This window comes from Sceloporus occidentalis, unplaced genomic scaffold (genome assembly GCF_023333645.1).
Source record: "Sceloporus occidentalis isolate IW3139 unplaced genomic scaffold, rSceOcc1.0.p SCAF_10, whole genome shotgun sequence".
NCBI lineage: Eukaryota > Metazoa > Chordata > Lepidosauria > Squamata > Phrynosomatidae > Sceloporus > Sceloporus occidentalis.
Genome location: NW_028316990.1, coordinates 33,132,483 through 33,157,217, shown reverse-complemented (window position 1 = coordinate 33,157,217; position 24,735 = coordinate 33,132,483). Strand labels below are relative to the sequence as shown.

Genomic DNA, 24,735 nt, shown 5'->3' with positions numbered 1-24,735 from the left:
CTCTCAATAAGCATTCTGCCCTCCAAATGAAATTTTCCTTTAGAACCCACATTTCTAGCATTGTAGTGACTTTAGAAATACAGTTTAGGCAGGCATCCAAGGAAAACAGGCAGGCAAAGTGAGCAAAGAAATGTGAACATAGCAAATAGAGAAGACATCTAGGTGTGAACAGCTTTGACTCTCTCACGCTCTCCAACACTAGAAATTTGGGGATTGAAGGGAAATTTCATTTGCTGGGGCAGAGTCCTTATTGGGACAGCAATTTATTTATCATGAGTTATACCCCTGCCCTCAAAGGCAGAAGAAATGTTGTCAAAGGAGAAGAGGCAGTTGCCTTCCTTTTCCAAATTTCCACATTAAGCATTCATTTAAGAGATTTGTCCACATTCTTTAACCATACTGAGCTGGGCAACTTCTTCAGTCCGGGAGCCAAATTCTGCTGGAACCTACCAAGGACACCTGTTACCAAAATCATGATCGCTTAAAAATGAACCTTTGTTTCTGTCTTTGAACATTCAATCAAACTTGCAATAGTTTGCACACTTTCCTTCCAAAGCCAGCAGCACTGCCAGCAGCACTCTTTTCTCCAGAAACAAAGCATAAAGGCTGGACGCACTTGAAGGTTTCCAGGAACACCGTTAGCCTCTGAATTTAGCCAAGCGAGCTACATAAGTCTTGTTTTAATGTTAGGAGACAGAGATGAAAAGAGTTAGCTTTTGGTGCTACCACAGCATTTCAGAGGAAGACTTCGGCAGCTGGGTAAACAGCGATAGCAATCGTAGTAAATGTACAGGGCATACACACCTCTAGACTGTATTTTGCAAAGTGGTATGGGACCAATGCAGTTCACTAAGGCCCAGAATGTACCCTCTGATGCTATTTTCCCCCTCCAGGTCAAAACAGCTATCCTAGGAGCCAGAGAATACAGTTCTCCATTTAAAGACTATCCTTCCTCCTGCACCCGCAGAATGCTTTTGGGTTCAAATTTGTCTCTTTTTTTTCCCCATTGCCTTAAAAATTGGTCATTGCTAGTTTTTAAGAAAAATAATGGTGGTCTGATTGTAGGCACAAAAAATGGAGCAGCTATGATCCTGGGAAAAGCGGTTTATAAATAAACAATTTATTATTAATTTATTAAAGCTCCTCCATAGTTGCTCTCCTCATTGTACAGGCAATAGAAATCAACCCATAGTTCAAAGAATGACAGAACTGAACTCCAAAGGCCATCTAGATGTCATCTTATCCTATAGGAATCAACAGAACCTCTCCTGATCTCTCCTGCAGGCATGAGGAACATGTAACACTCGTGAAGTCACTGGACTGCAAAGTTGCCTCAGTCCTAGACAGTACATCTCATGGTGAAGGACGATGGAGTTGTAGCTCGACATCTGCAGGGCCATGCTTCACATCCATGCTTAATATCTTCTTCCAATCAAATTGTATGTAAATCTGGTCTATGAAGAGTTATAAGTTGTGGTTGTTTTTCAAGTTGTTTCCAAACTATGGCAACCCTAACGTGAACCCATAACAAAGTTTTCATGGGAAGATTTACTCAGAGGGGAGTGTGCCTTTGCCTTCCTCCGAAGCTGAGAGAACATGACTTGTCCAAAGTCACCCAGTGGGTTTCCATGGCCAATTGGGAACTTGGACCCTGATCCCCCAGAAATTTAGTCTAACACTCAAATCACTACACTTGGTTGGCTCTCCTGAATCATAAATATATGCCCATTATGTCTAATGTTCCTAGGGATCATCATTCCAACCAATGAGTAGCTTCTGAGATACGTTACAGGTGGCAGGTGTAAAATTATTTTTACAGCTTTACCAAATATTAATGTTTTGTAAACACTAAGCTGCCACAATTAGATATAATTTACAACAGCTGGAGACTTCAAATCAGCTCCCTAGCCAAACATGCTGAATTATGTCTTCCCAAAGATGTGAACAAAGACATATGGATGCATTTAACATGGTGAAAACTTGGCTTTCCTCATTTTACATACCAACGGGTTCATGTTTCACAACATTTCAGATTTTAAATGAACGTAACACTGAAAAGCATAGGAGCCCCACTGGAAATTGGTTAGTGGCTTGCCAAAAGAACTCTGATCTTGAACTGCAGGAGAAAAGGTTATCCATTTGTCAAGGATTAGGGGGGAAAGTCCATTTTTGAATCCTCTGGATTAAGCAGGAAATTCAACCAGAGTTCAGGTACTCACTTCTGTAATCTATTATTAACTTTTAATTTCAAGATAGAACAGGAAATCTTGCTGGATCTGCTTTAGTAATCATTGTCATACAAAAGTATTTAGAATAGACCAAGAAATCCAACTGCTCGATCATAATTAGCAGAAAGAGAAAACGAAGTCCCTTCCTTCAGCATGAGTAGCCCAATTGGTTCTGAGATATGCCATGTTCCAATACAATGCCCAGAATGCAGCTATTATTATTATTATTATTATTATTATTATTATTATCCTTTATTTATGAAGCGCTGTAAATTTACACAGCGCTGTACATGCAATCTTTTTAGTTAGAGGTTCCCTGCCCTCGGGCTTACAATCTAAAAAGACATGACACAGAAGGAGAAGGGAGTGGTGGAGGGAAAGGGTAAGAGGTCTATTAAGCAAGGTCACTCTCAATCCCTCAATAGTGCACATTTTACTTCAGGGGTGGACCAACTGTGAGTCTCCAGCAGTTAGACCGCAACTTCCAACAAACCTAGCCAACACAGCTAGAGGATAATGGGAGCTACCATCCAAAAATATCTAGAGAGCTGCAAGATGCACCACTGAGCTACACAGTTAGAGCTATGTCTCCACTATCAGTTGTTAAGTCTGAATGTAACCTAAACAAGTCTGTTTGCAAGATTTACATGACATCTTATAGTTCTAGAAGTACAAGAAGGATCCAAATAGATTTCAGGCAGCTTCTACTGAAGAGCTTTTATACCAGAGTCATCAACATTCCTGTTTGAAAGCTTTCAGCTGAATACATAAAGGAATGGAAATTTGTGATCTGAATAAACAGCTGGCTCCAGTTTTGCATCTGCCTGAGTATACAGATCCATCGCTCTTTACAGCAAGAATTCAGTCATTAGGGAGGGCAAAAAGTGATTTTCAAAGGGTTTAAATCAATGGGAAATGAACTGCTACCCTCTATATTTTTTGGACTGTCACTCCTTCCAGCCTGACAGCATGAGAAATAGCTGGTAATTATGGGAGCTGTAGTCCAAAACATTCAAGTTCATGGATCCTATTTCATTCTGCTTTTATTGCGAATGGTTAGTTGACTGGTAATCTCCATCTCCCAACCTAAGTCAACTTTGGCTAATGACAAACTGAAGAGCAAGCATTCAAGAACCATTTCTTTGTCATGACAGACAGAATTAAAAGGGGTTGCAAAAGCTGACAACGTCTGTGGTGCACCTGTCTTTGAGGGTGACTTATCTCAGAATGAAGAATGATGTTCTATTTTCCTTGAACTTTAGCAAACTCTGCTAGAAAGCAAGAGGCCCTGACAACCTGCCTGGAATTTAATGCTTATGCTTAGCAAGATTTGCTGAAGCCTCAAGCTTATGTTTAAAAATGTATGAAATGCACAGTGTGTCTGTGTTCTTGTCACAACAACCCACATCCAATGGTATAATCTGGATGTCAGGCATAAGTGCAACAGCTTTTCACATAAAGCTATACATACATACATACACACACCCTACCATATATGCATGCACTCATAATACTCACCTTTGCTAAATACTTCCTAGACTTGCTTTCATTTTGATGGCGGCAGGCATGCAGGTAACAAGTGATAGCTGACACTCCTAGATGCAGCTGGCGCTCCTTCACAAAGATATTCTCCAGGTAATCTCCCCACATGGCCCAGGCCTTCACTAGAACATCATGCATCTGTACAGCTGCTGAAAAGGCTTTGTTTGCTTCTTCAGATCTGAAGGAAGGATGCAAAGGGACAGAAATTTTGCCACCCTTTAATGAGTATCACAAAGCAAAGAGAATGCAGTGGAACAGCAGAACTCCAAATCCAAACACTTGGCTGGAAATGCTGGATGTTGTAGTTTATTTTTTACTATTTATTTATTTGATTTATATCCTGCCTTTCTCCCAAAATGGGACTGAAGACGAAAAAAGTAACTTTCTAACCTCTGTACCCCCTTCCTCACTGTGGTATGATTCGCATCCAGACTGATGGGTGTTTTTGTACCTACTGATGACTTATTTAATAAAGCACTTGTTAATTTTAAATACCTAACACATTGTATGGTATTTTGCCCTCATTCATTGTTGCACTCATATTTTAACCTGGTCATCATTTTAATGAATTGTGTATACTGCCTTAAAATCTGTGACCAAAGGGTAGCATTTAACCAGTCTAAATAAATACTAAAACCATACACAGAACAAATTTCAGTTCTTCTTTCCTAACTCTGGCCGGAAGTCTAACGCAGATCTTCAACGGAGAATCTGCAAGCACGAAACCCTGGTGCACTCTGTCCCCTTCGTATCGGAGCAGCATCAGGCGCCAGTCTCGGTTTTACTTAAGCTTGGAACGCACAGCCCACAATTACAGCACGCGGCAATAAAAAAATTGATGGGGCCCAGAGAAAAACATGGCAAATGGAAAATAACCTTATCTGTCAAAGAGCTTATTAAACAGCTAATTAGCTTGGATATTACTCAGGCACTTTTTTCCTCTCTCTCTTTTTTGCTAACAGCTTTCTGCGTCCTAGATTGGCACAGTACTGCAACTTATTACCGAAGGGAAGAGCTGATAAATGGCAGGCCGTAATACTGCTTTCTCCTGCTAACAATGGGATTTGTCTTCAGACTTCCCATCTCCCCCTTTTTTCGTGGGTTATCTATCAATGACACCTTTGGTAGCTTCCTTTTCTTCCAACGCACAATCGGTCCACTGCATAGGTGACCTTTCCGTCTTCGTTCAGCCAATAGCTAGGGAAGGGGCACAGCTCAATCCATTTTCGGCACCCCTTCTAAGAATGTGCAAAAGGAGCATCAATTTTACAAGATGCATATTATTATTTTTTGACAAGAGGACAGCTAAAGCTGATGCCTGAAGGCTCTATTCCTACCCAAATCCTTAAGAGCAGATAGGCAGTGTGAATTATTTAACCCACCGGTCTTCGCAAAGAGAAAACTTCTGAAGGTAGACTTGCGGCTGTTAAAAGGATAACGTTGTACTCCTCTGCTAAATTAATTACCTTTCCCCTATTTAAAATTCTCTCTAGATTTTCTCTGAAGAGGAAAGTGATCCCATCTACTGTTAAGTGTTTGTGAAGCTCGGCAGAATACATTTCGACACCAGATTGAATTCCCTTTTTTCCCTTTTCTTTTTGGCTTCCGAAGCGGCCACAGCCCAAGCGGCACTGAATGCTCTGTAAAACGGCACATGTTGTCTCACATTCAAACGAGAGGCATTCTGAAAAGCACCCAAATTCAATCCGCAGCTGGTGTGTACATTTTAATTCCTGACCTTACGAAAACAACAACACAAGAACCATAACTCCATTTCTGTGAGAGCAGCCAGCTATTAAAGAAGGCAAACTAACCTAAGAAAAGCCTCTACTCCCAGTTAAGCTTTCTCTTCTGTGTGGTTTTTAAAGAAAGCTACCGAGGGAGAAGTTGTGATATTGTTCCAGGCATGGCTTCCGTAGAAAATAAGCTTAAATTCAGGACTCTGGTACTCTCTATTTGAGCCATGCCCTATAGGTTGCTTCTGATGGGAACAGACCTGTCAGTTCAGTGCTCAGAACTGTGACTCAAAAGCTGTCACTTGCTGGTCTTGATTTTGCAACAGTAGATCTGTGGACTCTCACACTAGACCAAAATAATCAGTTCCTGCCTTGGTGCAAAACCCCATAATCCTTTGTCAAAGGAAAAAATGGTCTACCCAGGTCACATGCACCAACTTTTCGTATCTCCCTTTGGTACAGTGTGCCTTGCATACTTGTTTGATTCAACTAGACGCACTTATGTAACTGTTAGTTTGCCTGCATTGTTCTGAGCTGACTCGACATTTCTGAAGCTCTGAAAGATCTGCAGGCACATCCTACCAAGAACATTTTTATCCATTAGTTTTCAATCATTTCGGACACTCAAGGCTCTGTGGTGTGTGTGTGCACACGCATCTGCATGTACCTTCGAATTGCCTGTCAATTTATGGCAATCCCATAAATTTCACTGGGTTTTCTTATGCAAAGAATACTCAGAGGGAGTCTTACCAGTTCCTTCTGAAATATAGCCTACATCATCTGGTATTTGGGTCTCCCATTTAAGTACTAACCATGGCTGACCTTGCTTAGATTTCAAGATCAGTCAGGATCTGGTTCCTTCGGGGTATTTAGGCCTAGCCTCCAATACATGAGCCAGTCTTTTCTTAAATTCAGGCTATGGTCCTCAACTCATTATACCCATTTTTGTACACTCTCTCTTTTATGGCATATTTCCACTGCTAGTATCCTAGTTTAACTTATTCCTTCTCTATGGAGGCCATGGGAATTATAGTTCTGCAGGAGCAAAAGAGATGAACAGAGAATTCTTATCATCCTAATCTAACTACAGATTGTGGGTAGGGGGAACTCCTAGACTAGCACAGAATCAAGATAGATTTGTAGACACATCCATACCTGTCCATCTCTCAGGTCCTTCTTCCTCCTAGTCTCTTTGTTCTACTTTTCTCCTTTACAAACTGTAAAGGTAGGCTGCAATCCATATATAGGTCCCAACCCAATAGTCTACAGTATTTTCATTCTACAGTTCTGCTTGTGTAAGTCCAATTAATTCAACAAAACTTTAAACTAAACATACATAGCCAAGGTGGGCGGTCTACACCTATTCCCATGGGTCACGCACACTCCCTACGCCGCCACCCCCAAATAGTAAAAACAGTCTGTAAAAATGTGTTTCACGAAGAATGATTCTCCAGAAAATGAATTGCACAGGTGTGCATACCTTGGTTTAACTAAAAAGACACCTAATTTGAATGAGGGCTTGAAAACAGCTATGACTCAGTTTAATATCCAGGGCATTTTGGCACAGGCAGCCTAGCTGGGAAGGAACTGGCTCCTGGACTTATCAAGTTGCCCACCCAATGTATAGGATCGCTCCTGTGACTTGCTCTGCAAAATGGTAAGGCATTCAAGTTCCTTGACCCAAAAGCAACCTATAGCAATCTGATTCCGTCTCATTATTTTTGAAGTAAAACATTCAGAATAACTGAGCATGAAAGGCTCAATTACAGGACAGGAACAACGATCCAAAACATTGGGAGAATACCCCATTCAACTTACAACTATAACAGTTTATAGGGCTGGAAGTAGAGTACTGTACTTAAAGAGATGGGGAAGAACTTCTGTTTAGCGGGTTCTGGCATTTGCATGCTAACTCTCTGCAAGTCTGGAGTGGGAAAATTAATTATTCCTCAAGATCAACATCTCAAGTACTTGGGTATTATTATTATTATTATTATTATTATTATTATTATTATTATTATTCCCACTTGAAAACTAAGCAAAGAAGTGGGCAGTACAAGTCAGTATTCCTACAGTGCTATGCAGGATGTAGATGGCAAGTATTATTATAACTACCCACACAGAATCTGTCTCTTTGTATACATGCCTATTGTGGGTTTGTGGAGGCATGTTGTTTATTTAGCCTCTGAATCACTGTGCGTTCTTTATACATGTTCCCAGATGTGCGCCCGCCATCTTAACCAGCGCATACGTACTTGTTAATCTGAGCTAAAAACATCCCCTTCAGTGCGTAGAACTCGGCAGTCATCTCCTTGGTAAAATACTTCAGGTTTGTTGATTCAATAACCTCAAGGCCCTGTTAAACAGATTGTTACACAGCGAGATTGGTAAAATATTCATCATCCCCAGATAAAGAGTTACTAAAAAATGAAAGCAAATAAAAAGCAACGTTTCTAAAAGGATTCAATCCCTTTTGTATGCTGGCAAATGCCAAAGAGCTGCAGACTGTTCCAAAGAGAATTTATTTCCGCTTGGAATATGAAATCCATAACTTCCACTAAAATCCACACTGGGCTTACTCCCTTAGAAGTCTCTTACACACTTTAAGGACTATAGTTTTTTGTGTGGTTTTCAGGCTACATGGCCATGTTCTGGAAGAGTTTATTCCTGACGTTTCGCCAGCATCTGTGTCTTTAGAACTTGGGGCCAGGATTTCAAACACTTTGGCTAAAGGCAAGAGGCCTCTATGCAAAAGGACAAAAAGTCCCATATGTTTGTTGTTGGTGTGTGCCTTCAAATAATTTCCAACTTATAGTGAACCTATCATGGGGTTTTCTTGACAAGATTTGTTTAGATGGGGTTTGCCCTTGCCTTCCTCTGAGAGAGTGTAACTTGCCCAAGGTGTAAAAAGGATCTTCACTGTTAACTGAGATATATTTGTATTTATTATTTATATTCTGTTGTATTTATTGTCTCTGTACAGAATACCTATCTTGGGGTTTAGTTTTGCTGCAGATCCATGGTCACACGAAGTGGCTAAATTTCAGACTTTTAAGAAATCAACATACAAAGGTAAAGAATAAAACAATGAAGCATCAAGATAAATGGAACACACATGCTTCTCAAGTTTTAAATCAGATTTTAAATCCTTCCAAAAGCAAAGCAAATAGAAAGTGGTTGAATGCTACCAGAGTTGATGTCAACATATGCACCCAAAACAAACTATGGCCTGAGTCACAGTGTCAAAGTAGGCTCACTGAATAAAAGTGATTTACACTTGTGTTGATCCATCATTCAACAATTGATTCCATCAGTCTACTTAAGTTGGGTCTATTAGTTGAACTGGAACCCATTTTTTCAGTTAACAGCTGACCCCACACCATTCATCCCAAATTGCACAGTTAGGCCTGTTACAGACTGCCAAAATAAAGCTGCTTCGGGTCTCTTTGGAGGTATACTGTTTAAATGATGCCTGGGTCCTAAGAGTCCAGAGGTCGCGCCAAAGCCACACTCCATTCCTAAGCACTGGAGGGCAGCTTTGGTGCAGCTTCCGGATTCTTAGGGTGCATGCATCATTTAAACAGCATACCTCCAAAGAGACCCGAAGCAGCTTTATTTTGCCAGTCTGTAACAGGCCATGGTTCTCTCTCAATGATTTTTTCTCCCTTCCTCTGATGTTTTTCTACTATCTAGCCCCGGAATGAGGGAATATGTGATCCCACCAATGATACTGGAGAACTCAAAAGCCCACACTTTCATGACATTTTGATTGAACCTAATAACAAAAATGACTGAGTGCTGACTGTTATTTTAAAAATGTGTGCCTTGCACTGTGCTGTATTTCTGCTTCTAAAACTTCTAGAGCAGCTCAACAACATAAAAGGAAAATAATAACATTCCAAGAAAGCTGTAACCTCACACCGAAAGCTTGGAAAAAAAACTACAGCCAGAAATCCACAGCCAAAACAGTGACTACGGATTCTGGGAGTTGTGGCCCAAAAGATAACTTCCAAGCTCTGCACACACAATAAAGTTATAACCAGCCAGAAAAGGAAGTAAAACCTGCAAAAGAAAGCAATAATTTAAGTATCATAGGAACTCTACCTGCATGCATTCATTTTTGCCCAGGACTCCAGCCAGCTGAAGGTAGCATTTGACCTGCTGCCGAATCTTCTGGAAGCAATCCACAATCGGTACTGTTGGGATCGTGTGAATACGACTCAAGATATCAAGTGCCACATTCACCAGCCCTTGTTTCCGGGCGATCTTTCCATACTGGATAATGGCCGAGGCTGAAGCATGAACCCCCAGCATGGCATTGTTGGAACTGGGATCATGTTGCGAGCTGTTGTCATATGCACCTACAATGGCTAGGAAGACCGAAAGGGGGCAAAACATTTTACTTAATGCAGGATGGTACAATTTATTTACATATTCTTGTTATTTGGTTATTAAATTTACAGCCATCTTTTCTTATGGGATGTAACACAAGTGGTATGCACATATGGTTCCCAGACTGCCTTTGCTCTCCAATGAATGCTTTATTGTTCCCATTTTCCTTTAAAGAGTATTAAAAAAACCCAATGCTGTTATTGGTTACAATATTGGGAAAGTAACTTGCTAGTGTTACTTGTTGCTTTTGATCATGTTTTTAAGGGAAACACTTAGGATTGCAAGAGCATGGGGAAAAATAGTAAAAAGAACTGTAAAAGGGCTCTTAAAAGTGAATTTAACATGGCTATAAACTCTTACTTGTTACACAGATAAACTTCACTCTTACTCATTACACTGCTTTGGAAATGCAACTTTGTTGTATCCTGATAACCCTCAAACATTGTGGTAGGTAACTATTTTATTTCTTAACACATTACTTTCAAGCTCTGATTTTACTGTCGCTGCATTTGTTTGCAATGCACTATTTCAAATATGATCTACTTATAACTTGACTGGAAGATTTGTGCGTGTATATCTTGCACAAATACCCAATCTATCTTGGTTATGAATGCTTAAATGTCCAGGTTGCTGAACACTATGAAATATACATCGCAGTATCTCATTACCTGGGTTAGAAAGAACGTTTCATATACTCTAAACCCTAGCTTTGTATAGAGCTCATCTGGAGGAAAAGGTCAAGTCACAAGAGTGAGCCAGCACCAACTGTTTTGATACCAGGGATTTTTACTTTCCAGACCTGCGTATAAAAATTGAATCTGAAAGTCACATATGTTGCCGTTTGATACAGACCCTGAGAAGGAAGCCTCAAATGCAAAAGCCTCCAGATTTGTGTGAAAACAATGCAATTGCCTCCCCCAAGAATTTCATACAAAAATGTATACTTCTGCACTTTCAGAAACGGGGGATTCATATTGGGTTTCGCCAGAAGATCGCACACCAGAATTGATGTTCTCACCTTGGTAATGATGTTGCCTCCACATGAAAATGCTGCTCCAGTGGGATAAGTCATCTGATACAATTGGTAGCCTGTTCCTCCAAGTCTTCACCACGGTCTTCATGTCATGCAGACTATTATTCCGTCCAAGATTGGCCGGCTGTAGCCCTGCATTTATTTGGGCGGCTTCTTGAAGTTCAATGATCTGTTGTGCTGCCTAAGAAGGAGGATGAAGGTTATAAAAAGATCACCATGTGTGTATTCTTCATCTCATAGAGAAACCTTCTCTGAATCACATACAACACCAAGACTAGGACACAACAAGCTGACTGGATTGTTTCATCTACAGTCATACAGCTTATTTTTATCCTAGTGAACAAGTATCAAGCATCACTATTCAGAGACAGCCAAAAAAATTATCCTAAACGAAAATTCATATTTTGGACCCCAAATAGCCTGTAGATGTTTTTTTAAAGGCCTTTCTTAGGCCTATACTGGGAGAAGGGAGCTCTCCCTACCAACACTCATGGGTCATTTGGGGACATTTTGGAGCAAATAAATTTGGGGGGGAAATTGCTATCTATCTATCTATCTATCTATCTATCTATCTATCTATCTATCTCCCCTGTGAGCCACAAAAATGGTCCATAGGCCACATTGCCCACTCTGGTCTAAAAACGCTATCCGTGTTCCTCTATGCCTCCATTGTGCCACTCACACATTTGTTCAGCCTCACCTACTTCTCAGAACATCCAAAATCTCCAAATAATTATACCTTCGTTGGACCAACCAAAATACATAAAATACATGTTGCAAGCTTTTCAAAGCTCCACTGGATCCTTCTTCAGACAAAGTTGATAAAAATCATACAGGAGGGGAAAAGTGATCTGCATTATGTCAAGATATTGTTGGTGTTGTTCTACGTATGGTGGTATATCTATGCAGGCAAGTATAGCACCTGGGCAAAGCAGCAGTGAAATTAAAGTAAGCTCTGACAGACCTACCAACTTTGAGGGAATTTAAACCCTTTGCAAAAGGGGGGAAAAACTGGTTTAAACCATTTGCAAAGACACTTCTCGAGAGATAAACACATGTGTTAGCTAGCTATTAATCAGCTAAGATAACTGTTCCTCATGGAAAGAGGTCCACCTATGCTTCCGTACAAATCTCCGGAAACAAAATGAATTAGGCAAAGCAATATTCTTTCTCTCTTCCCCACCTTGGCCCATAATCACCCCAGTATCAGCTCTCACAATAGTTTCACCTTCATCTTACTCCCATTCATCATGTAAATTTAATTTCCTAGCAGGTATTTAATCACTCACTATCTGATATAGCAGAAAAAAAAGTAATTACTGCTGAGTAGCTTCATTGCTGTGTTGGTAACTTTGTCATTCACTGCCTATTTCAGCAATTTGACAACGAGCATCTACTGGAAGGTTTTCAGCATGAATGTACACAAAAGCAGTAAGCATTTGTTTTAAATAAATGCTTAGCGCAACAATTATTAAGTGCTGTATTTAACTACGGTCCCTTTTCACTGAGAAACGGAAGATTTAAACCTTTTTTCTTTTTGTTTAATTTAAACCTTTTGAAAAATGTAATCTCCAAACTAGGAAACACAGGCCCCTGCCTATTATTTATCTTACTTCTCTCCCATGCACTCTAATCTTTAAGGTGTCAGAAGGCTCAGGAGTCAGAAGCAGATTTGATGTTCATATCATTAAAATGCATTGAGCATTTAAAGACTGAAACATGGGGATGATCCACAGACTTAAGTGTGCTTGAGCCCGCACCCAATAGTATACTTCGGGTTCTTAAAAAATACAACTCCAATGGTATTAAAGGAGATGTCTTCACACTCAGCACCTGCTGCTTCAGGTGGCTGCCTCACTCTGCCTTACAGTAGAGCTGGTCTTGTTGTGAACAAGGAAATTCCATTCAGATTTGTCTATCAATTCCAAATCAGTGCCATGTTACTTGGCTTTATATTTTGCTCTTTGCATAATCCTTCACAGCAGACCAAGGAACAAGCTCCTTTAGAGAGTGGTGCATTTAAATCGGTAAAGTAACCAAACTAATAGGCGCCTTACAGACGGGCCTAAGCGGCGCCGTTGTTCCACCAGGAATACGCGTGAGGGGCGGCGCTTCCGGACGCACCTTGCCCCTCGCGCGTATTCCGTATGGCAAGATGGCGGCGCCCTATACAGACGGGCGCGGCCATCTTGACGTAACAGACGCGCAGCGTCCGGACGTCTAAACCCAGAAGAGCCGTCGCAAGTGCGCGCTTTGGCACTTGCGGCGGCTCTTCCGGGTTGCCGGAAGGAGTGCGATTTCTGCACTCCTTTTTTGCAGCGCGGAGGAGTCGTGCGGTTTGGCTGCTGCGGCTCCTCCGCGCTGCAACCGGCAGCGGCCCAAGACCACCCCTTTTGGGCGGTCTGTAACGGGCCTAAGATACCAGGGGTATCTTACGGAAGGGAAGAACATTCACCATAGTCCACGCCATCTGCTTTGTAATCACAATATTAAGAGATGCATCACAAGAAGAAGAGTTGTGCACCTCAGACCTCTCTCTGTCTCACCTGTAGAAGGGGCGTGTGGACATGGGAAACCACCTGGGGAAGTCGTCGCCATTCCCGAATCGCCAAGCCACTGGCCATCTCAACCAGACGCTCAATGAAGTTCAGTTGCTGTTCTTCTGGGTGGCAGATGGCCAAGTACCCCCGGTACATGTTGACCTTCCATGCCATCTCCTTAGGGCAACTCAGCTCCACCTTGAGAGACAAAAAGGATGGCACTAAGAGTTTGGTTTCATACCCATCCCAAAGAAAAAGACTGGCTACTTTCAGAATGAATGAGAAACGGAGGTTTGCAGGAGGTAAGCCATAGTAAAGAACTCTTGCAATAGTTTAAACCTGCTCATCTCCTTTCATTTTTCATTTGCTCAGTCAGGATTGAACTTCACCAGTTCACAGCAGCCAATTCTAAAGGCACAGCAATGGTACTAACTGTGACTTGACAAGGGTCTGGAGATTCAGATGCAACAGCAATTCACATTTAGCACTGACAGTTAGAAAGCTGTCAAATCCTAGTTTGTTGATAACAAACAAATCAAGGATCGTGAACAAGCCCCAGTTGAAAGGTACTTAAAGAAATAAAGCTTTTAATGAAACAAACACTGGATTTTCTGTTAGGGCCCAACCCAGTATATACCATATATGCATAAGCACTGGAAACATACACATCTAATTCCATTGTTTACTGACACATCAAGACGCATTACTAGCATGCCAAGATACCTTAATACAACAGTTCTAATTCATGCTCCATGAAAATGTTATTTAATACCTCTTTAGCAAGCTGAACCTATAATAAAAGGAAGTCATCCATGACATGCCAGGTTTACCATTTAATTTATTTAAATATTCACAAGTCATCCTTTTGGATGAAGCCCAGCCACAGGAACAAACAAAACAGAAGCAGAAACATAAAAGATATTATAATAACCAAGCTTTCAAATTAAACACACATACACAGAGGATTGTATTAAATGTTAGTTCAAAGCACCGGGGGGAAATACATTTCTAGGGAAATGGCAAGAACACAAACAAAATAACAGCATAATAACAAAAGTGTCCATTAAAAGCCATTCACATTTTCAAAAGCCAGCAGCTAAATGGGACAACTGCATCTCTTTTAAGAGAACCTATTAAGATAGGGACCTGTCCCAAAAACCTATCAATCTGGAAGTGATCTTAAAATGGCAAGTCAATGGATAGGGTCCCAAACCATTTTAAAAACATGGCCAGGTTCACATGAGTGTGTGAATATACATGTATCAAATAACCTTGTTGCATACTGACAACCTATAGAGGTTCAAATGGCCAGATTCCACTTTGGAACTGCTAAGGTCTTAAGATCTTAAATCACGCTGGGAATGTCTTGCTTTGAGAGGATTCCCACTTTACTGTCTCTAACATATGTATGTGTGCGCATGCGTGTGTGTTTGCATGTACAGTACACACAGTCATGCAAATAAAAAACCAGAATTTGCCCACAACAGCTTTTGATTAGTTCAAATAAAATTAATAGTTCATTCTTTCTAGAATCGGACTGCTGGCTTCAAACAACAGAAGAAAAGCACTGTCTGTTTCCTCCTTTCTCTGTCCTTTCGTATAACTGATATTAAATTTTAAAATGGTGCTTTTAGGTCTGGGCAAATAAGGAGTTGGCTATTAGCCCCATTGCCTTCTGCAAAGCAAATCTCTTTTTGATGGCACTGTTTGCAGGACCACTGAAAGCAGCAGCAACCTGAGTAAATACCAAGGTGTCTGGTGCCTTCTAAAATGGCCACCTGATATTTTAATACCTTAAATGTGCATGGGATTTAAGAAATTGATATACAGCTGCTCATTTGCTCTCCTAGCCTTTTCAGAGCAGAGCAGTCAAGCCATCCTCATTTTATATAAGCTGCTTGGAAACACATTAAGCGACACCAATGTGGTATAACACCACTAAACAACAGCCAGTAAGTCTAGCCGTACAAGTAGCCCAGAGGTAATTATGCAAGAATCATCCTTGTATTTATGAAAGACATGTTTTCCTGTCCTTTTTGTTTTCCAAAGGGAAAAAAAAATACTAATGTGACAAAAATGAGAGCAGCTCAATTTACAGTTTCACTGTTTTCTCTTTAGTTCATTAGGAAGGGCCTCATTATCGAAAAATCTCTCATGCGATCCAGCTCCGGCTCCAGCACATCCACAGTCGCTGGTTACTGTCACGTCGATTCAGCCGGCAAGCCCTCACAAGGATAGGCTGTCAGACATGATCAATTCACTTGGCTGCAACTCAAGGCTTCAACTCTACCCTGCAATTTATTCTTTATTGCTGCAGGGGAGGGGAAAAAACCCATACAGACACATACATGTGCAATACCCAGAACTAAAATATGCCTGTTATAAAATGATTGCATAATTATCGAACAAATCAGGATCCTTCAAATGGAGAACAGGGTCTTACAACATATCTATAAAATGCCAAAAAGAAAAACAGACACAAAGCAGGAGTTTGAAAATCAAGGCCCTGCAATCTTGTAAAGATGACTCTCAGGAAGAAGGACTGCAGCAAGCCTGTTGTATTAAAGCAGGGATGGGAAACCCTTCTTTGCAAGATCCATGAAGCCCCCACCCATTTTGTGGACTCCAAAAAACCCCAAGGGTCTCCTGCCACTGCCATGTTTACTGTCATAGCAGTGTATTCACTGTGTAGGTGGCACTTCTCCTTTCTGCCAGGCAAATGCTTTCTACCATGCATTGTTTATGGGCAGTCTTGATCTCTCAGACGCATGAATCTACTTGTCAATAAGACAAGCAGAAAGCATACGTTTGGTTTGGGGGGAAAAGACAAATGCCACTTTTTAAAGGGAAAATGCCACCTCTCTGACACTGCTGCAGCAAACTCAGTGGTAGCAGACGGAGCAATGGATGCTGCTACTGGTTCACAGGTCCTGATTCGACTCCTAGAAGTTGTCCAAAGAGAAATGTCAAACCGAGAGCCAGTGTTGAGCTCTTAACACAGAAAAAAACATTTCCATTTCTACACCACAAACTCAAGAACTGGGCTTCCCTTTATAGATAAAAAGGACGCCTTTCTCGAAGCAATCTTTTATCAGGACATGTTTATTTCAATTACCTCTTTCACAGCTGAATGGGAAAGATAGGCCGCGTAAGTCCTATGATTAATCAAGCTTTTATTTTTTAATCCCAAATTGTCCTTCAGGACTGTAACCAACATTAAATGAGCAGAGCACTCTTGACCTCAAGTGCTGTTGCCAATTATACAAAAGTATACAAGCAGCGAGGGAAGGCTGCCAGCAAACCCTCCGGCTTAATTTTCACCAAGAACGTTGCCCGTGAAGCTCTCTCAAAAGTCAGATCAAAAACAGGATAATATTTTTGCAGTCGCCTGCGCCCTGGTGCTGATTCCGTCGCAGAATCCAGATTATAAGCCCCAATAGGAATTCTGTCATTCCAATTGAATGGCGCAGTTTTGCTCTACGGAGTCCTTGAACTTGTTTCTTGCATTTGTACCACGTTTTGCACACATTTCCCCATCACCTTCAATCCCTAGCTTTTACTGTGAACACACTCTCTCACTTGCTCCCCCTTCCTCATAAACCCCCTTTTTCCAGGAACCAGGGAGGCATATCCATCGCTGGAGGCCCCACTCCCTATTATTTTGGCTACGATCTTTGAACAACGAACAGCCTGAGCCATTCCACTTCTGCTGTTTGCTCACTAAAACCTCCAGCGCATTGTATTGATTTCTTGTCCTTTGGGTTGCCAAGCTCTGCAGAAGTTCTGCTTGGCAACACCATTAAAGACCAAGGCAGGGTGCTCTGCATTTGAATAAAGCAGAGGATGATGGATCACTAATGCATTTTTTATTTGAAATTATGCCGTCTGAAACTGAAATATATCTCAATTAGCCATCAGAAATGTTTTATACTTCTATTCCCAAGGCCGGCTTTATGAAAGTAAACTGAGTGAATTAGGAGGAGGAAGTACATCAGACAATACTGCATTTTCATCCACTTCACAATTTCTGGCACCAGAATTAAACAGACAAGAGCCCAGAACTATAGAGAGAAGTCGGAGGCTTTCACGGCTGGCATCCAAAGATTTCTGTGGGTCACATAGCCAGAAAAACCCACAAAAATCTATAGAGAGAAGTATTTGCTGTTGCTTTGTGCCTTCAAACTGTTTCCAACTTACGCCAACCCAAAGGCAGCCCAGTTATGAGGTTTTCTTGACAAGATTTGTTCAGAGGAGATTTGCCATTGCCTTCCCCCGAAGCTGACAGAGTGCCAGTCATAAAAGGGAAAATGTTTCCTCTTCTCCCAATGCTATTTATATAGGGATATCTTGCCAGCCATTTCTCTATAGCACTGATGGCTTATTATCCCTGGTTTCAGAATCACATACTCTCTTTCACACCCCTCCCCATTCTGGGGAGTAGGTTCTTCCATCCAGCCCAACTATGGATAGCTGGTACATCAGGAGTGACATCAAAGTTAACAAGCTGCTTCAAGTCACAGTGGTGGTATGGTGTTTCAATGATGCATGCATCCTAAGAGTCCAGAAGCCACACCAAAGCCATGCTCCAGTCCTTAGGGCTGGACCGTGGCTTTGGTGTGGCTTCTAGAATCTTAGGACGCATGCATCATTGAAACACCATACCTCCACTGTGACTCGAAGCAGCTTTATTTTGGCTGTCTGTAACAAGCCTAAGGGACTTATTTAAACTCAAGATCTGCAGTCATGGTGTGAGCCAGATTTCAAACTTGTGCTTCTCTCTCAAGCAGCTAGGATTATGGACAGACTGTTCTTGATTTGGGTCACTAGCAGACCCTCATCTCACCTCCACGTTCCAACTCTCTGTCCATTTTGGCTTCCACCATCCCATCTTTTCCTACTCCTTCCTCCCCAGATGATTTCTTCCCATTCTCATTTTGGGCCCTTCCCTCATCTTTACTCATCTGTGCTCCCCCATAACCATATGGCATTTACCTGCAAGCCACAGGTGACCCAACCCTGCAATAGGTCACAATGCATCTTGAGAAGACTATAATCCATAACACTTCCATGTATTTATTTAAGTGTTTAATTTATATTCCACTTTTCCCTAGATGGAACCAAGGCAGTTCACAACATGAATGGCCCACATTCTCACTCTGCTATACAGATTCACAAAGAATGAAGAGCAGCCTCCTCAGCCATGGAAGACAATTAGTCACTAGTATCCTGAGATATACAAGAAGAACCTTGAAGGAATAAAACAGGAAAAGCAGATTGGACTTCCTAGGAGGCATCTGGTGGCCCAATCTCAATGCTGGGCAAAGGGACTTGCTAAACTAAAAAATACTTCACTATCATGGAGTGATTTTACTATCACTGTCAGGTATGCAGAATGGACCTAAGGAGCAGCATACCTGGACGACTGAGCCAAAAGAAGAATAACAGTTAGTTTTTGCCTTCACTGAGGCCAGCAAAATTAGGCCTCTAGTCTCTTCGTATTGTTCCACTGGCTGACTATTTTTGAGCAGTAGGGAAATGCAGCATCTATCTCCACACTTGGTTTCCTTCTTTTTTCCTTTCCTCAGCTGGAAAAGTTCCCCAGACAAAAGGACATGAGTGATTAGCGGCAGAGTTGTTTGTCCGCGTTACATGTGCAGATGCTCAATCAGCATTTTCTTCCCTTGAAGAAATTGCTATGACAAAGTCTCAGAATCCCTCATGGAGAGCATACGCCTCAATTGCCAGAGAAGCCAGCTGCTCACTCCATCACAAGTAATCCCCCAAAAGCAAAGCACGGTTTTGTTGATACGGGCGGCAGGGCTGCCTTTGAACAGCTGGACTCTGAACAATCAAGGACAGAACGGGAACATCCACAGCAAAAAGGAACAGCACTCACCTGCACCAGCGCTTCCTTCACGGCAGTCCAGTTGGAGACGCGCCATGCACATTCCAGGACTAGATAGGGGTTGATGTGTCCCTTCGATTGGCCATACTCAGTCAGAGCTTCCCACTGATTCAACTCTTTGGAGCACCTTGCAAATAGAAATGCAGTGCCAATCGAGACAGTTAATGAAGCATAACTTTAAATTGGGGTGTGTGTGTAAAACTACACAGTTTGTTTTCCTTAACACCCTAAGGACCCCCAAATGTCCCCAAACATAACAAAAGAAAACAAATTAGCCAAAATGGGAGTCCGAAGTAACATCACATTACTTCAAGCGCAAGGAAATGCATTACTGTGGCTTGCTGGAAGGCTGCAGGGAGGAAAAATCCACACACATCCCACACAGTTGCTCACCACTGCTTTAAAGTAAAGACAGGAAAATGAGGAACTGTAGCCAGAAGGATTTGAAAAGAAATGATGTTCTTTATACAAATGACAAAATCAAGGTTTGCATTTTGGAATACATATATATAGTGCTCCACTTTGTGATATTTTCCAAATTTTAGATAATGCCTCATGTTCAATCTTTTCAAGATGTGAGTGTTCTTATTTTGTTTGGTTTGATTTACCTAGCAGTAGGTCAAATTAATTTAACTTACCGAATCCAGTGGTCTTCCCAAAGTTGATACTCAGGGAATATAGCAGGGGAAGCATTATTTCTTTCATGCTCTTTCTTGGCTTTCTCCATTGCTTTTTCATAGGTTTCCTGAGCCTGGAAGAAATCGAAGATACTTCACCACTCATTTCTAGACTTAAAATCTAACAGTAGTGCACAGATACAGTCCAGACAGACTGTCATCAATAGTACCCATCACCAATTCAAAGAGAAGAGAGCTAAGGGCTACCATTATTACTGTTATTGTTGTTATTGTCATCGTCGTCATCATCCCACCTTCCCCCCAAAATTGAGACTCAAGAGCAATACAGCTTACAAAAAGTGCACATTAAAATAGAATTAAACTAGTCACAATATTGAAACATTTCAAACCTCTAGTTAAAAGAATAAAATTCAATTTAAAAAGCTATTAAAACAGTTCCATTTGTAACAGCTATAATACCTTTAATAGCACACATACAAATACACGCACACCCTGCATTTGAGCAGCTAACTTGCACCACTGATGTAAGTGTAATGGAGCTGCTCGTGTATAGGTCACACTCATTGATATGGCCGCACAGGCTAAGGCGAGAAATACATATAGCACCTGTTTGTCAGCTGCTGTGATGTGGCTATGCAAGACAGGGCTGAACCCTGTATATCTTACAGGAGGCTGGGGGACCTCTAGTAGCACTTGTGGTCAGAGCCATGGAAATCATGCTGCTTTCACCACATATCATCATGTTTCTGCAACTTCTTCCCCTGGAGTGTCACAAATGGTGAGGTAGGCTGACACCACCAGGAGCCCATCCCCTGGCTCTGCCTGTAGTAGGCATGGATGCTGGGCAAATAGCTTCCCTTCCCACTTTCTTCCATGTGAAATGAATACCCAAAATGTTCCCTCAATCCCTCCTGATTCAGGCAGTCACCTCTGTCTTGCTAAAGGTAGGGCCAGCCATAATTGGGGATATCTCTCCTGCTGGATTATGAACAGCCAAAGGTGAGAGCTCTGAGCATATTTCTTCCTGCTGAACCAGGGACAGAAGAAGAAACCGAACGAGGAAAGTAATTTACTCCAATTACATCTGAACATGCCTTCGATGTTCATAAACACAGGATGAAATATGGGCATCCTATCTCTAGTTCTTGATACAGAAGAGTTAACCATTTCAGACTTGGTTCACAGGTGATTAAATATCACACAGTTATCTGCCAGATTGGTGTTCAAACATAGCACATGTCTGTCTAAAGGGTTTTAGCTATAAAAGGCTACCTAAACTGATATAAGCAAACAACGGAGAACACTGCAAAAGTGATTCTGGTGGCCTCTATCAAGCACCTACGCTTTTGAAAAATAGCTTTTAATTAAATCCGCTGCTGCACTGCTCAGATATAGCACTGGCTGTAAGATGTTACTATATCAAGTTCATTGGCAGCACCCACCCCACCCCAGTTTTTCAGCAAAAAAGATGTTTTTGGAGGCTTATGATACAAAACGAACAAGGCTTCAGACTCAACCGTATTTGTAGGGTTCGTTTCTAATCTAAAGCAGTACCTGTTCGAAGAAGCCATGTTGTTCATAAGCAATAGCAGTTGCCGTTTCTGGGAATTTGCAACGCTTTTGCCACAGGCCAGCCCACATGTCCTCTTCTTGTAACAAAGAGTACAGCTCAGCAAGTGAATCAAGGATTTCCTGGAAGGGAGAGGAAAAAGCAAAAAACAAAGGGAAAGAGAAAGATAGAAATGATTTTTCTATGGCGCAGAACTGCTCATTCTGAAGCAGACATTATCTGCAATAGAGTCATCATATGGAAACTCAGGCAAATGGAATTCTTTGGGATTCAGCCAGACAAAGCCTATATCGTACTGGTGAAGCCTGTCCTAAGTTCCTCATGCAGCTTCCAGGATACAGAAGATGCATTTTTACTTGCAGTCAACCAGCCGTGTGTCCCAATTTGGGCAACTTTGCTGGCTTGAAAAAGGGTTTGTGTGTGCTTTTTGGCCTTTGTGACCTTCCAGATGCATCATGGGCAGCCAGAAATGTGCAAAAAAGGATACCAGAAGAAGTTGAAAGGTCAATTCCAGTTTTGAAAGACAACTTTTTATATGTGTTAAATGAACCTGGAGCATGTTTAAAAGATGAACACAGGCTTCCAGGAGCTTCAATTAACCATTTTTTTGCTGGAAAAAAAATGCTTTGGTGAAAACACTTGGGGAAATCTGAGGGCTTTGGGCATTGCGTATGACGCCTGGCCACATTTTGTACATCCCTGATATAAACAGTGTAATAAAAACTTAAAAGTACCAGAAGAAGTGGGAAATGGTTTGAACTGAATACCCTGGGAAGGTAGCAGGCATAAATGGGGACTATGAAAATAAGAACCTATATTCAACACACACACCCTCAAATATCTTTAAAATCAATGGGTTAGCTGGGATCCATGAGAGTGAGAGCAGAATTCTGAAAACCTGCAAGGTATCTGGCAGCAAAATCCTCTTGTTTCATCCCGAAACATATAGTGACAATAAAATCTGTTTGAATTGACCTGGAAACCATTTTGGAAGAGGGTGAATTATGCATCTCTTAATGCCCTGATAAAAAAAACTGCAGTAAACAAACAAGCAAACAAAAAAGCATGAACCTGCATGGATATGAGTTGGAAATCAGGCTTTAAAAGTAAATGTCCATGTGCATGCATTTTCATAGACACTACTCAAAATAAAAAATCGTTCCATACCTGTTGTGGCGGAGTGATGCTCTCCTGCTCATAAAACTCTGTGGTTTGCTTGGGCTTAATCTGGAGACTGAGCCCTTTTTCAAAGGCTTGGTGCTCCAGCATCAGTGTCGAACGGAACCACAGGTTGTGAGTTTTACCAAGGTACTTCAGGACACAGGGCCGGATGGGAATAGGAGGGACGCACTGTGACATGGCTTCTACAAAGCAGTTGAGTGCACTTGGTTGGCAGTCGCGTTGCACTTGGTGGCTACCACTACACAAGAAAGGGCTGATTTCACCAGCAAGAGCCTGAGAGATGGCAGACAGAAAAAGAAATCATAGCCACTTTTAAGCCTTCAAGTATATATCACAGCAGCTGGTTTATACAAAAAATCAACTCAGATTTCATTAACTGGCTGCCCAACTACAGTTTCCTCCTAAGTATGTCTCAGCTGCTTCCTCTCCCCAGATACAATACTTTCCCCCTGAAGTTTAAATCACTTCTTTTAGCAATTACAGTGTACATTATAAGGGTCTACAAAGACCTGTGGTGCCCTGAACTGGAAAACTGGGTGCCACAATTCAAGAAGGCTGTTGACAAGATGGAACATGTCCAGAGGAGGGTGACCAAAATGGTAAAAGACCTGGAAATCATGTGCTATGAGAAGGGGCTTACGGAGCTGGAACAACTTACATGTTGCTGTCTATCAGTTAAGATTTTCCACAATCTGGAGAACAGCTGGATCCACGTCTTCTCAGCTAAAGGTGTGGAAATGTGGCACAACTGCACGAAGGCACTGAGCAGTGCTCCAGTCTTGAAATAAAGGAAACCAGTTAGGCACAATAAATAATTGTCTCCCCTACTATCATCACTGCCCCCCAGAATTGAGCCATACAGACTAGAGACCAAACACCCCAATCTTACATTCAGCAGTGCAACTCATGGATAGGTGCAGTGATAGTGTAAGGAAAGTTAACTTTTTGAAAAATGATGGCCCATCTTTTTACCTAAGCTTTGCAGTATATGAGGCCTGGAGTGTTTTATCTGTTTATGGAAAACCTATCTTTTTTTTAACCTTGGTTTTTTCCAAGCCAGCTCTTTAAAACTCTCTCCTAAGTCGGGACTGAGCATTTTCATTAGAGTCATTATGCGCTGTTTTAAAACTGTAGGACTTGTGCAAATGGGAAGCAGTACAGAAATGACACTAACAAAATTAGTATTAAAATAACAAAATATTAAAAATTATTTACAGACTATAATAATAATAATAATAATAATAATAATAATAATAATAATTGTTATATGTCTTCAAGTTACCTCTGACATATGGCAAACCTATCCTAGGGCTTTCTTGGCCAGATTTATTCAGAGGAGGTTTGCCACAGTCTTTCCCTGAGGCTGAGAGAGTATGACTTGCCCAAAGTCGCCCAGTGGATTTACCAACACTACAAACACTACAAATTTTGTTATCGTGTGCCTTCAATCAACTTTGACGTATGATAACTCTATCATAAGAGTTTTCTTGGCAAGATTTGTTCAGTGTGGGATTGTTATAGCCTTCCTCTGAGGCTGCAAGAGTATGACATGGCAAGGTCACCCACAGTCAAGCAGGGATTCGAACTCTGGTTTCCCAGAGTCCAGTCCAACACTCAAACCACTACACCATTCTGGCTCAATCATTATTACATTCAAATGTGACCCTAAATTAAAATAAAAACAAAAATCAGAAGGAGTCACCCCCAAGGTAAGCATTGACATACCTTCACTTCTCGCAGAGAGTCCAAGAATTTGTCGTGCCGATTAGTCAACATGTGCAACTGGTTGCCAATGTCCTTTTCAGAAAGCTCTTTGGTTTTGGGTGTACTAGTCTGATCACCTGGAGCCAATTCAATGTCTATTTCCACATCCTTAAGAAAGGAGGAGGGAAGAGGATTAACAATAGATTTTGCAAACTTTAGAAAACATCGTTCTCTGTTTTGCAGTTTTGTGTGATATTTAGCTTTC

At 41.4% G+C, this 24,735-nt stretch overlaps 1 protein-coding gene across 4 annotated transcripts in view; it reads right to left on the bottom strand.

The window, feature by feature from the left end:
• LOC149306417 (transformation/transcription domain-associated protein) overlaps window positions 1–24,735 on the bottom strand; it is a 129,208-nt gene that overhangs the window by 36,458 nt on the left and 68,015 nt on the right. For all 4 annotated transcript variants that reach the window (XM_089476959.1, XM_089476956.1, XM_089476957.1 and 1 more), the window contains 11 exons: window positions 24,492–24,638; window positions 23,425–23,544; window positions 22,752–23,039; window positions 21,569–21,706; window positions 20,015–20,127; window positions 19,368–19,503; window positions 13,478–13,669; window positions 10,917–11,112; window positions 9,611–9,876; window positions 7,762–7,862; window positions 3,747–3,948 (listed from right to left, as the gene is read on the bottom strand). In XM_089476959.1, the coding sequence (XP_089333085.1) occupies window positions 3,747–3,948; window positions 7,762–7,862; window positions 9,611–9,876; window positions 10,917–11,112; window positions 13,478–13,669; window positions 19,368–19,503; window positions 20,015–20,127; window positions 21,569–21,706; window positions 22,752–23,039; window positions 23,425–23,544; window positions 24,492–24,638 (1,899 nt within the window). The remainder of the gene's footprint in view (window positions 1–3,746; window positions 3,949–7,761; window positions 7,863–9,610; window positions 9,877–10,916; window positions 11,113–13,477; window positions 13,670–19,367; window positions 19,504–20,014; window positions 20,128–21,568; window positions 21,707–22,751; window positions 23,040–23,424; window positions 23,545–24,491; window positions 24,639–24,735) is intronic.